Below are 13274 nucleotides of genomic sequence, written 5' to 3' on the forward strand. Positions count from 1 at the left end.
GGTGGATTTACGGGGCACGGCACCCAAAGGCCACCCCACGGCGGGGCTGGCAGGGCGCTGTACCCATCCCCACCTCCAAGCAGCGGCTGTTTTGTTTCCCCAGCGCCGTGACATCGGCCAGAGGTGGCTCTTTCCTGGCTGGCGGCGTTCGCAGCGCCCTGGCTGCGGGGCTGACCACTCCCCCTCCCTTTGAATAGCAGCCCTGCCTCGAACACTATGGTATTTCCATCCTCCCCGGCTCCAGCGCGGAGAGCACCAGGTAGCTGGGAGGAGAGCGGCCACAAGTGTGGGAAGCCGTGGAGGATATAAAGCTTTTCCCCGGGTCCTTCAGCTGAGCCGTAAGTGGTGAGGGGAGAGGCTCTTTGAACTCTTTCGGGGGTTGGAGGTACCTGTGGACATTTTCAGGACACCTCAGATTTGGTTTGTGATGATTTACTTTTCCTCTCTCTATTTCCAGTTTCACCCAGTAATTGATTTGTGTATTTGGTACTACAGAATCTTCTATAAATGTCTCAGATGACGCTTCCCTTTAAAAAAATTATATATATATACGTATATTTAGTACATAAATTTTATATGAACATTTAGGAGAACATTATTATTTTCTACATAGAGGTGGAAGGCTATGCACTGGTATTAGTACAGTGAATTAAATTTGCGGTTCCTTTGCTGTTCTGAATTGTAATTTGGTTTTGGTGTAATATGGTTTGGCTTTGCTGGGAGGGAGGGGAACTCCAAAGTGCCCAGGGTTGGACAGACAGACCCGGGGCTGATTCCTGCTTTGCAGGGATGATTGGAAGGATTTGCTATGACCCCTCCAGGTGTTTTCCATGGTGATGCCATCCCCTAAAGGGCCCAGAGTGCCACAGGTGCTAGCATTTGCCTTTGGGAGAAGCTGGAGTGTGACAACCACAGGGATGTGCTGCCATTCCTTGGGAAGAGCAGAATCCTGCCCCCCGGCCCAGGCATAGGGAATTGTGAGTCCCTGAGGAGCCCAGCCAAGGCCTTCCCCCTTCCCGTTAGTCTGTAAATCACTGCTGTGCATGTGGCCACGGTGTTGGAGTCCCCGACAGCTTCAGCTTCCCCTCCTGCTCTGCCAGCTGACACCTTCGGGGCTACGGGCTGGGGCCGCGCTCGTTTCCTGCTGCAGCCCGTTCCTGGCGCAGCCCATTCCTGCTGCAGCCCGTTCCTGCTGCAGCCCGTTCCTACTGCAACCCATTCCTGCTGCAGCCTGTTCCTGGTGCAGCTCATTCCTGCTGCAGCCCATTCCTGCTGCAGCCCGCTCTGCTGCAGCCCATTCCTGCTGCAGCCCGTTCCTGCTGCAGCCCGTTCCTGCTGCAGCCCGTTCCTGCTGCAGCCCATTCTGCTGCAGCCCATTCCTGCTGCAGCCCATTCCTGGTGCAGCCCGTTCCTGCTGCAGCCCGTTCCTGGTGCAGCCCGTTCCTGGTGCAATCTATTCCTGCTGCAGCCCATTCCTGGTGCAGCCCGTTCCTGCTGCAGCCCATTCCTGGTGCAGCCCGTTCCTGGTGCAGCCCATTCCTGGTGCAGCCCATTCCTGCTGCAGCCCGTTCCTGGTGCAGCCCATTCCTGGTGCAATCCATTCCTGGTGCAGCCCATTCCTGGTGCAATCCATTCCTGGTGCAGCCCATTCCTGCTGCAGCCCGCTCTGCTGCAGCCCGTTCCTGCTGCAGCCCGTTCCTGCTGCAGCCCATTCCTGGTGCAATCCATTCCTGGTGCAGCCCATTCCTGGTGCAGCCCATTCCTGGTGCAGCCCGTTCCTGGTGCAGCCCGTTCCTGGTGCAATCCATTCCTGGTGCAGCCCATTCCTGGTGCAATCCATTCCTGCTGCAGCCCATTCCTGCTGCAGCCCGTTCCTGCTGCAGCCCGTTCCTGGTGCAGCCCATTCCTGGTGCAGCCCGTTCCTGGTGCAGCCCATTCCTGGTGCAGCCCGTTCCTGGTGCAGCCCGTTCCTGGTGCAATCCATTCCTGGTGCAGCCCACTCCTGGTGCAGCCCGTTCCTGGTGCAATCCATTCCTGCTGCAGCCCATTCCTGGTGCAGCCCGCTCTGCTGCAGCCCATTCCTGCTGCGGCCCGTTCCTGGTGCAATCCATTCCTGCTGCAGCCCATTCCTGCTGCAGCCCGTTCCTGCTGCCTTCTGCTCTGCTGAGCGTGCATCTTTCCCCACCTGCCGTGTCAATAATGTTCTGGCAGGCCTGTTTTTTTGGGGCATTATCTGCTTGCCCAGGGGCTGGGGGTGTGTGGAAACCTGAGGTGCTCCCCAGCACTGGGATTTGTGTGTGTCCCTTGTCCTCAGGTTCGCCACAGAGCTTTGGGGGAGAGGACCATGAGCCCCTCTGGATCACAAAGCTCTTTCCCATCTGGCAAGCTGAGGGACAAAGAAACAGAAGGTAACCCCACCTTCCCCAGTGGTTTGGGGCCCTGTGGAAAAGCGGGGTTTGGTGGGATTTTCAGAGCAGGTTTGGGAGGCTGCTCCAGGTGTCCTGCTGAGGGTCCCACAGGGATCCTGGGGGACTCCCAGCTGGGCTGTCCAGCCCTGCCCAAGCCCCTGTGCCACGGGAGAGGCTGGGCTCTGTGAGATGGGGAAGGTGTGAGAGGGGAGGGATCCCCCTCTGAACAGTGGGACACTGATCCTGTTCGTTCCCCTTGTGCTCTGTCCCAGCTGAGGGCCTGGCCCATGGCATTGTGCCTGAGTCTGCTGCTTCACGGAGGCAAATTCGTGAGTGAAACAAGAGCTGACCTAATTAACCCTCCCTTCACATCCTCCTGCAGTTGCCAGTGGCTGCTGTGAGCCAGGGCAGAGCAGGGTGATTTAATGGCAACAACTCTGGCATCCCACCTAAACCCTCTCCTTCCTGACCCGTGCTGTCAGCTCGCTGTGCATCTGCTGGGGATGCTGCTGGGGGCATTATCTTCGCTTAATTAGCAGCTGAGTAATCGATGAATGCGCAGAGAGCAGGAGAAATGTAGAGAAAAAGCAGTTTACTCCAAGCACAGAGAGCCAGGGCTTTGTGAGACTGGGCCAAACTTTAACCACCCTGGCACTCTCCCACGGCCGCTGTCACCCATCCCAGCCAGAGCTCGTCCAGCCAGACGGGAAGGCTCCTGAGATGCCCTGATATCTCGCTCAGATCTGACAGGCACCGGGGGAGGGATGAACCCCCGCTGGAGCAGCCAGGGATGCGCTGACAGGCGGCCCCTGCCCCATCCTCCCCAGAGCGCCGATCCCCCGGCAGTCAGCGCCCGGACAGCGGCCCCGGGGGCTCACATCCTCGGCCTCGCCCCTCACTTTCCCCGGGTGACCTTCTCCCGGCCCTTTAACCTCGCGGGGTATTTCCAGCGGGTGCAGAAGGGCCATTGCTGCTCTATTGTTTACCGCTGCACCTCCTACTGCCCCGCCCGCTTGCCCCGCAGGAAACCGGCTGCGAACACTCTAAAGTTATAAAATCGTAAGAAATGGGGGATTTAGTGCGGCCAGTCTGTTCAAACCACGGTAGAAAGCACACTCCTATCCGCTGCTCCTGCCTTAGGGATGCTCCTTTTGTCCGAGGCGGTGCCAGGGGCTGATGAATGGGAGGAGGGTTTCTAAGATGCCAACAGATCAACAACCCCTTCTTCCCCTGGGAACGGGGCTGGCAGGCGGCCTGGAAAGTGCCCGGATCCCAAGGGTTAAAGCCTGGCGGAAGGATGTCATTTCCACCGGCTCTTTGCCCCACCCCCTCAAAGATGATAAATTATTGCTCCATGCAAAAATGAAGTGGTTATCACCGAGCAGCTCTGGGTCAGCCAGGCAGCCCGGGGAGGGTGGGGCTGTGGCAGGGGCTGCTGCAGGTTCCTAAAGCCTTGATTCACCTTCTTGAAGCCAGAAGTATTTTGGTGGGGTTGCTGATGCTGCCCCATCCTCCTGGCTTCTTGTTGGACCCCACAGAAAAGGAATTTTCTCTGTTTATTGGGAGGGAGGAAAGCACCTGAGCAGTGTTTGGAAGCTGCAGTGACACCTTCCCTGGTGCCCAGCTGGGGCTGGGGGATGTGGGATGGAGCTGAGTGTGATGCTGCACAGAAACTGGGGAACAGTCAGGACCTTGCAGCAGAGCCATGGATGGAGCATTAAACTGGGAAACAGAGATGGGACTTGACTCTGCCACTGGGAAGTCACTGTGGCATCGCTCCACTTCCCTCTGAAAACATAAAACTGAACAACAAACAACAACCATGAAAATACTGTGAAGTGTCTTCATATACCCAACAGACAAAGCTCACTTATATCTACTATTCATTTTCAACTCCTTCTCAACTTCTACAGGGGAGTGTGTGTTAATCATGAGCACAAACAGCTTTTCCCTTTTTAAACCAAGCTTGGTAATTGACTTTAAAAAAAAAAAAGAAAAAAGAAAAAAGAAAAAACCTTGTAAAGGTGGAAGGATGGATGTTGAAATGAAATTAAAATTTTAATTTAGTTTAGAAATGACCCAAGAGTGTAATAGCATCGGCTGGTACTTGATCAAGTCCCAGAATAAATGCTGGTTCTCCCACACATGTTTTCACAATAGGACAGGAATAATAAGAGCAAACAATAAGGCTGAAGTCAAGCTGTTAAATCATTAAGGATTTTACCAAACGGTTCAGATTCCCCTCTATTTACTAGCAGCTCTCAGCAAGCTGTGGCTCTGGATTATCTTGATGTAAATCTGCAGTGATTTCCTCAGTATCAGCCAAATTACCTGCCCGGAGAGCTCCAGCCTGGAATGGAGCTCAGCTGAGCTCCCTGACAGCATCCAGGGGAGGAGAGGAACTCTTTGGGCTCTTAGAGGAAGCTGAAGAGAAGCAAAATATCGCTCAGCCATCAGGAAAACTTGCTGACAGTGAGAGATGTTTTGGGCTGTGAAGTAGTTTCCTCTGGGAAGTGGTGGAAGTTCTGTTAAAATTAGCCTGGACAAAGCACAGCAGAGCTCCCTCTGTGCTCTCCCTGCCTCGTTTTCCACACTTGCTTTTCCAGAGCACAATTATTCCACGCACAGCATCTGCTCACCCGCCTTTTCCAGCAGGGCGTGTCACCTACTGGGTGCCATCCCTGCCATCCATAGTAGGGGCTTGGAATGGTCCCTTCTGGGATTCCATGATTCTAGGTTCTTTTCACAGCCTCCAGCCTGTGTTTCTCTGCCCTTTAACCATTGTCACCCTCAAAACCTGCATCAGGTTGGGGAACTGGTTTAATTTGTGTTTAACCAGGACTTCTCTTGAGCCCACAGAGATGGGGATGCAGATTGTTGCTGAGTTTTGTGTTGTGTTCCTGCCCCTCTCTTGTGCTTTTTAACAGCTCAGTCTGGAGGGGAAGAGAAACCAGAAAGCAAACTGCCTCTGAATGTCTTGGAACTGCTGTCTAGAGATGCTAATTCAGCTCTTGCAGGCTGGTGAGGGGGCTGCTGGGGCTGCTTTGCAGCTCTGGTTGAATCCTATTGCTATTCCTTGTTACATGAAGCCTGTCCTGGGTGTCAGGATGGCTTTGGTGCTGCTGAGCTCAGCGCACAGCCGTGGCCTCGAGCAGCAGCGTGTGCTGCTGAGCTGGAAGGTTCAGCCTGAGAAAGATGCAAACAACAGCCAGCGAGGCATGAAGGCGGCTCTCGAGAGCTGCTGCGAGCGAGGTGCCTCCACCAAAGGGGAGAAAACCCCAAACCAAACCCCAGCTGCCGCTGCACGAGCTGCAAAGCAGAGAACAGGGGACTGCTGTTTGACTGCTCCTTGGGGCTGTGAGCCTCACCCTCGGACACACGTGGGTGTCGCTGCGGCAGGTGAACAGCCCCAGCTCTCTCCGGCTCCGCTCCACCCTGTCTGTCCTGCCTTGTTTGGCAGCATCAACCTTTGCTTTGGGGAAAAGGCCAGCCCGTGTGTACCTGAGATGGGGCTGAAGGTCGGGGTCAGGTGTGTGAAGGGCTGGGACTGAGCACCTTGCTCTGCCTTAGGGGATGCCCTTAATGCCAGGGATGCTCCACCCTGGGAGCGCTCAAGGCCAGGTTGGGCAGGGACTAAAGCAGCCTGGTCTCGTGGAAGGTGTCCCTGCCCATGGCACGGGATGAGCTTTAAGGTCCCTTCGAACCCAAACGTTCTGTGCTCACTCAGGTTGCAGCAATGGGCTCCATGCACTTTGTCTGGCCCAGCTGCAGCTGCCCCAGCTGCAAGGAGATTGAAGCCAAGGCGTTTTAACGCCTCGTTAGGGCGGGCTGGCAGGGCGTGCACAGATGCTGAGATTAGTTAAGGCTTCTCAGCCACACTAACTCGCACTCGATGTGGTTTTGGGTACAGCACAAAGAGAAATAGGCTGGTTGTTCTTCCACCACGTAGGGGTAGTTTTCAGTCTTGTGAATTAAAAAAGAGAAGTTTGAAAAAAAATCTGGTGTTCGAGGCAGAGTTAGTAATAATGAGCAGGAAATGAGGATGATAATTTAATACTGTGCACATGCAGGTGTTTTGTGTTGGGCCATTACTCACAGGGCGCGGGGGAGATGCTCTGGGGTCCCTGTTTGCTGAGGTGCTGAGTGAGACACAGCCATAGCAGCTCTGCCCTTCCTCGGGGGTGGAGAACTGCAGAGAGATCCAGCAGCAGCAAAGCCCCTGGGCAAGGACTGGAGGGAAGGCTGGGAGACAATCCCAGGGCCTCCAGGAGATGTTCAAGGGTGCAGTGTGGAAGTGGAGGCTGGAGGTGATGTGGTTGTGCTGCTTCTGCTGGGAAGAATTGAGCACAAAAGGTGGAGCATGAGTCTGATGAGGGAGCTGGGAAAGGGGCTCAGCTTGAGGAAAAGGAGGCTCGGGGGCCCTTTTTAAAACAAGCCTGGATGTGGCACCGGGTGCCAGGGTTTAGTTAAGGTGTTGGTGCTGGGTTGGACTTGATGATGTTGAAGGTCTCTTCCAACCCAGTCATTCTGTGAATTCTGGCTCTGCACAACTCCCTGTAAGGAGGGCATCCAGGAGGAGTTCCCTGTTCTCCCAGGAAGCAAGTGATAGGAGTAAAGGAAACAGCCTCAGGTAGCACCAGGGGAGGTTTAAGTTGGAGAACAGGAAAATTTCTTCACTCAAAGTTTGCCAAGCACTGGCACAGCTGCCCAGGGCATGGTGCAGTCGCCTTCCCTGGAAGTGTTCCAAAAATGCATAAAGTGGCACTTGGGATAGTGGTGGGCCTGGCAGTGCCAGGTTAAGGGTTGGACCGGATGGTTCTGGGATTTTGTTGCAAGATAACTCAGCCAGGTGTTTGCAGCTGCAGTGGCCACAGCCCAGGGTTCTGCAGGAGTGCAGAGGGGCTCCCCAGGAGCCAGAGCTGTGTCCTCAGGGAGGCTAGAGCAGCCCCTCTGCCTCACCAGGCTGGGAACAGCCATTCCCACGGCTCCAGGTCCCATCCTGCCCAAGCCAGCCCTGCCCAGCCCAGGCTATTCCCCTTCCCTCTGTCCTCCCAGCACCTTGGAGTCACATCCCCCAAAACACTGACAGTGCCTTGGCCCTGTGTTTCCATTGGCATTGCAAGGAGAGAGGGAGAAACACCCGCAGCTCTGATAGCAGAGCCACATTGCAGCTCACAAATGGGTTCAGTGGTGATTAAAACTCCCAGCTAATGAGCAGCTCTGGCAGGAGGACTTGCTCAGGAGAGTGAATCCCGTGTGAGGAATGCCATGTGGGACTGCAAGGCACCGATTCAGCGAGGGAAACCTAAGCTCATGTGCAAAACCAGAGGATTTGTCCTGAAAGAGGCAAAGTTCTTTGTGAGACAGACTGGGCCTGACGCTTTCACAGGAAAGGTGTTGATCTCGACAAACTGCCTTTTTTTTTTTTTCCTCTCTCTCTTAAAAGAAAAAAAATGGCAACAATTTCCCACCAATTCTCCAGCAAAGGAAATATGATCTCATCTTCCCTCAGAACAGCTCCCTCAGCTTGCAGGTGATAATTCATTCCCCATTGTCAGGCTCTCCCCTGGTTACACTCCTGCATCTGGGTGCTGCATTGTTGATACGACCCCTCTAATCACAGTATTTCCTATTAATCCAGGTATTTTTCCTCTTAACTTTTCCAGCCTGAACTCGTTAAGGTGACAGTCTGCTCCAAGCTTTATACAGCTATGGAAAGCATGGATTTAGCTGGTGCTGTCTGTTTTTATGGCATGTAATCTAATGCCCCTCTCCATTCCTGCAGGCATCTCCAAGATGATGAGTTATTATATGGACACAACCATCGGCAATGCAGCTCCTTATCCTTTGGCTTGGCCTGGAATGATGGTAAGGAATGGACAGGACAAGGGGAATGGCCTTGCACTGAATGAGGGTGGGCACAGATTAGATTTTAGTAAGAAATTCTCCCCTGTGAGGGTGGGCAGGCCCTGGCACAGGGTGCCCAGAGAAGCTGTGGCTGCCCCTGGATCCCTGGAAGTGTCCAAGGCCAGGCTGGGGCTTGGAGCCACCTGGGATAGTGGAAGGTGTCCCTGCCCATGGTAGGGCTAGGAGTGAGACTTTAAGGTCCCTTCCAATCCAAATCTCCCCATGCCTCTATAAAAGACAGGAATTGGGGCTGGTTTCCCACCCCAGCAGTTTTCTCTCAGGTTGCTGTGATTTCTCCAGCCCTGACCCAGCTCGGTGCCATCTCCTGAGGATCCAAGGTTTTAGGTAGTTCAGGGCAGTCCTGAATTCCAAGTGCTTACCCAGAGCTTCTCTGACCCTCTGGAGCCTGCAAACCTCCCCTGGAAATGGGATCCTGGGTCGGATTTGCTGCGCTGGTGTTGGGAGGATTGTCAGGGGAAGCATTGTCCCGCCGCCTGCTCCTCCTGCTGACCTTCACCTGCGATCAGTGGGATCAGCAGAGAGCAGGACAGCGACTGGGAAAGGCTCCCGTGCTTTTCTGGAGCTTTGGGACCACTCCGGTGCTCCCTCTCCCGAGCCAGCTCTGTTCTCTTTGCAGCTGATGGGTGGTTGTGTGTAATAAAGGGTGCAGTGTGATCCTGGGACAGGTTGGGCAGGGATTTGCGCCTTTTTTAGGAAAATCAGATCCATATTTAGGGAAATCTGATCCATATTTCAATAAATCAGAGAAATCAGATCTCTATTTAGAGAAATGACATTTCTAACCATTTGTCCAAAGAACTGCTGAGCATTAGAGGTCAGATAAGCTCTGGGCTGACACCTCAGGCTGCACAGAACTTGTGCTAAAACCCAACATTTTCCCCAAACTGGGAAGAAAGGCCTGTCCTGAGCCATAAAATATTCCCAAGGCAGCTTAATAGTTTTCCTTTAAATGGTTCCGAGCAAGCATTTGGCTTTTAAATATTGATTTGCCATCAAGGAAATCTATTCCCCCATGGGAAATGGTAACAATGATAAAAAATTCAAACATCCTGCATTTATTTATAGGTATGTGCATGGTATTGTCCTCTTCCAGGGAGACAAACTTTTAAATGCAATGTATTTATTGTATGGTATATATGTATATGTGTGTGTGTCCATGGTAAATATATATCTAAAACATACACACAGATGCACAATATAAATATGCTGTGTACATATATATACACTCACTTTATATACATAAATATATCTGTATAAAATAAGTGTGTACAAAATAAAATTAAAATTACATCCTGGGATCATTTATTAAAGCTTTGTTCCCAATTTAAACAAATCTATGCTTCTAAATACCTCTAGATCTATGCATAATACATGTATTTTCTTTATAAAGTACAAATTTAGCTTCATATACAGTAAAAATAAATATGGAATTTATATAGAGTTATAAGCTAGGATTACATAGGTGTGGGTGTATAAATTCTTGTATCACCCATATAATCAGTACAACTATAATGTATTGTGTGTTAACACATAATAATACAGTATATTATGTAATGTTTGGGTTCTATAATAGATACAATGTTTATGTTATATAAATTATATGTGCATCTGTACATTTCATATGAGGTGTATAACTCGTGTACTCATGTGTGCTTACCACATGTATAAACGTTTCTGTGGACACACCAATAAAACCAATATAAACAACCCAAATATAAAGCAAATAATCCCAAATAATATCCCTATAAATAGGAAGAGCAACATAAATATGACATAAATATGACTCCCTGTCAGTGCCTGGGCAGGGCTGTGCTTCTGCACCCCCTGGTGACCCCACAAATTAGTGGGGTTTTGGGGCCTGCTGCTGCCTAAAAATGACATTCCCAGTTGTGGGGAGTGGAACAAACCTCTGCCACAGAGGGAGTCCCCATGGAGACCCCTCAAGCTGCCAAGCTCAGCCACACTCTGACCTTCACTTTTCTCCTCATATTGGTTTAAAATTTTTTTAAACCAATTTAAACCTTTTTGTCCCAGCACCCCTCAGCCAGATGAGCTGGGATCTGCCTGATTTTGGGGGCAGCCCCACTGCCCCCCGCACATTTCGGGGTCCCACTCCCCTGACAGCTGCCCTCTGCTCCTTCCAGAAACAAGGAGTCCCCGGTCCCTGCGAGGATCCCTGGGTGACGTGTGGCTTCCAGGCCTCCTGCTGCCAGCCCCGGCCGTGCTGCCCGCTGTGGGACGAGCCCGCCACGCAGGAGGTGCCCACCGGGCTGGAGCACTACGGCACAGGTAGGACACGGGGGTGGCACGGGTGGGACACAGGGGTGGCATGGGTAGGATACGGAGGTGGCACCTCCCCTGTGCTGACGGGCTCGGGGCAGCCTCAGCTGGAAAACCAAGCCTGAATTCTCACCAGGCTCTCTTTGTTGTGTCCCCTCCAGATTTGCTTTCTGCCCCAGTCCTGCCTTCATTTTCTGGGGTTTTTGCCCTTATTGCCACCCTCAGGCACAGCATCACCAGGTTGGTACCTGCCTTGATGGTGCCAAGGGTCTCCCTTAGTGAAGATTGGCCCAGAAAGCAGAAAAACCCTTAAATGTTTTTTTTAATCTGTTTTCTTCCTGTTGAAGTGATGCTGAAGGATGGGAGCTTCCTTCTTCCCTGCCATGGTGTGGGAGTGCTCCTCTCCCCTTTCAGCTGGTGATTTTGCTGGTTTTTGGAATTTTGAAGTTCTGTGTGCACGTCCCTTGCATGTAGGGGCAGCAGCCCTGCTTGCTGCTCCCTGGGAGGATCCCGTGGGCAGGGTGCTGGCTGCATCCTCTGCACTGCTCCTGCCATTTGCAGGACTGATGCTGTGGCTCCTGGTTAGTGGTTCTGCAAAGTGCCATCCGTGGAGGCTTGCAAGGAAACGGGGATTTCCAAATTGCCATTCCACTCTGCTGATTTTGGGTCTCTTGTAACTCAATGCTTTGCACTGGCACAGCGTGCCCAGAGCAGCTGTGGCTGCCCCAGCCCTGGAAGTGTCCCAGGTTGGGACACTTGGAACAACCTGGGATAGTGGAAGGTGTCCCTGCCCATGGCAGGAGGTGGCACTGGATGGGCCTTAAGGTCTCTTCCAACCCAGTTCTGGGATTTTTTGATTCTTTGGGAGGTTGGTGGTCACCAGAGCTGGAGAGGAGTGGCCATGCTGGGCCATCAGCTAAAGCAACTCCTTGCCTGGGCCCAGGGAATGCCTTCCCTGCCTGGGCCTGGCTGAGGTCTCCTCCTACACCTTCAGAGTTTGGAAGCTGTTAGAAAAGCACCAGTATCTGATTCTTTCCCCAGCAGATGAATTTTCATGCTGAGCTTGCACTTTGGGCCCTTTCTTGTGGTGTGCAAGGTGGGCTGGAGTGAGATGAGCTTTAAGGTTCCGTGGAAGCCAGCCCAGCCTGGGATTCCAGGACTCCTGGATGAGCAGCTGGCAGGGCAGATGTTCTCTGGCCTGGGCTGGGTGAGGAGGGAGCAGCTCAGGGCTCAGGTACCCCCCAGCCTGGCCTGGCCACAGAACCAACAGAAAGAGCTCAAGCTGCACAACGGTGACCTTTGCCAAAGGGCCAAGATGAAGTTTATGTTTCACTTCAGTCCCACATAAGCCTGTCCTGAAGCACTTAAATCCCGTGTAAGCTCCCTGGTGGCATGTGCTGCTCTCCTGGGAGCATTCCTGCTCCTCAGTGCTGCTCGCAGACCCCTGGGGAGGGAAAGCACTGATGTTCAGGGATTTTCTGCAGCTGAGGAGTTCAGCAGAACCAGTGACTGCTGAGTCAAATGTACACTTTGAAATCTCTCCTTGGCAAAGGCTCAGGCATTTGGGTTTTTATCCTTTCTCCTTTGGTGAGCTCTTGAGTGTGAGCAGGAGATGGACACAGAGAGCTGTGCCTGTGGCTGGAGCAAAGCCCCTCTGCTATTCCCAGGAATCTTTATTCCAGCTATTTGCTCAACTCCTGTGAGTGACCTCTCTCAGCATGATGTCAGCTCTGCTCTGATGAAATCTGCCCTGGCAGCATTTGGATTTGCTCAAACATTTTGCAAATCTGTGCCTGGAAAGTTTTTTTTAGGGTTTCTTTTCCCAACCCTCTCCCATTTTCTGTGAAAGTGCTCTCTCCAGGGACCAACATATCTGCAGCCCAGATCTTCCTTATTCCACCATGGCTCTGTGAACTTTCTTGTTGGAGAGGCTGGAGCCTGCCTCAAACATTAGTGAGGCCAGGGAAAGAAATCCAAGCTGTTGCTGTCTTCCACAGGTTTTGATCCAGCTTTTAGTGAGTTGGGATGAGCAGGACAGGCCCCCGGGTCTCTTGCAATACCTAAAAATTACTTTTCAGTTCTTCCTGTTGCAAGGCAAGGTGCTCTTTCTCTGATTTGTTTTTTACTGTTGCTGGTTCTTCAGTCTAGAGCAGTTTCTAATTTTAAATGAGAGGAAACTCTTATTTGTATATGGGGCCAGGAACAGCCTTTCATTTCTCCTTTGTGTCTCAGCTGCACATGAAAACCATTTGTCATCTATTCTTCTGCTGCACCAGAGGCTATTTTGGTTTTCATGGTCTTGATGTTGGTGAAAGAAACAAGTCAACAAGGAAAATGCAAGTGTGAATATATCCTCCTGCAATAGAAACCCACAACATTTCTAAGAGTTTGAGGGCTGCTTGCGTTTAGGGAAGATGCTTTGCCTTTGAAGCTTGGGCAAGTTTATTTACACTGTGCTTGAAGCTGATAAGATTATTCTGTGATATGGATAAAGGAAAGCCTGGTGTGGATTTAGCTCATAGATAAAGCAAGAAGGGGTGGAGTTTTTTTGTCTTGAAAGGCCAACATTTGAAAATGGACTGGAGTTCAGTTTTATTTGTCAGCTTGTACCACAATGTGTGGTGCACGTGTTGGGAATGTCAGTGCCCAGGGATCACC

At 52.0% G+C, this 13274-nt stretch overlaps 1 protein-coding gene across 1 annotated transcript in view; it reads left to right on the forward strand.

Annotated features, from left to right (window-relative positions):
• Positions 1-203: 203 nt before the first annotated feature.
• Positions 204-13274, forward strand: part of ETS1 (ETS proto-oncogene 1, transcription factor) — a 78132-nt gene continuing 65061 nt past the window's right edge. The window contains exons 1-3 of the mRNA XM_068172263.1: positions 204-338; positions 8194-8276; positions 10481-10625. Of these exons, the coding sequence (XP_068028364.1) occupies positions 8205-8276; positions 10481-10625 (217 nt within the window). The 5' untranslated portion in view covers positions 204-338; positions 8194-8204. The remainder of the gene's footprint in view (positions 339-8193; positions 8277-10480; positions 10626-13274) is intronic.

Source organism: Anomalospiza imberbis, chromosome 24 (assembly GCF_031753505.1).
Source record: "Anomalospiza imberbis isolate Cuckoo-Finch-1a 21T00152 chromosome 24, ASM3175350v1, whole genome shotgun sequence".
NCBI lineage: Eukaryota > Metazoa > Chordata > Aves > Passeriformes > Viduidae > Anomalospiza > Anomalospiza imberbis.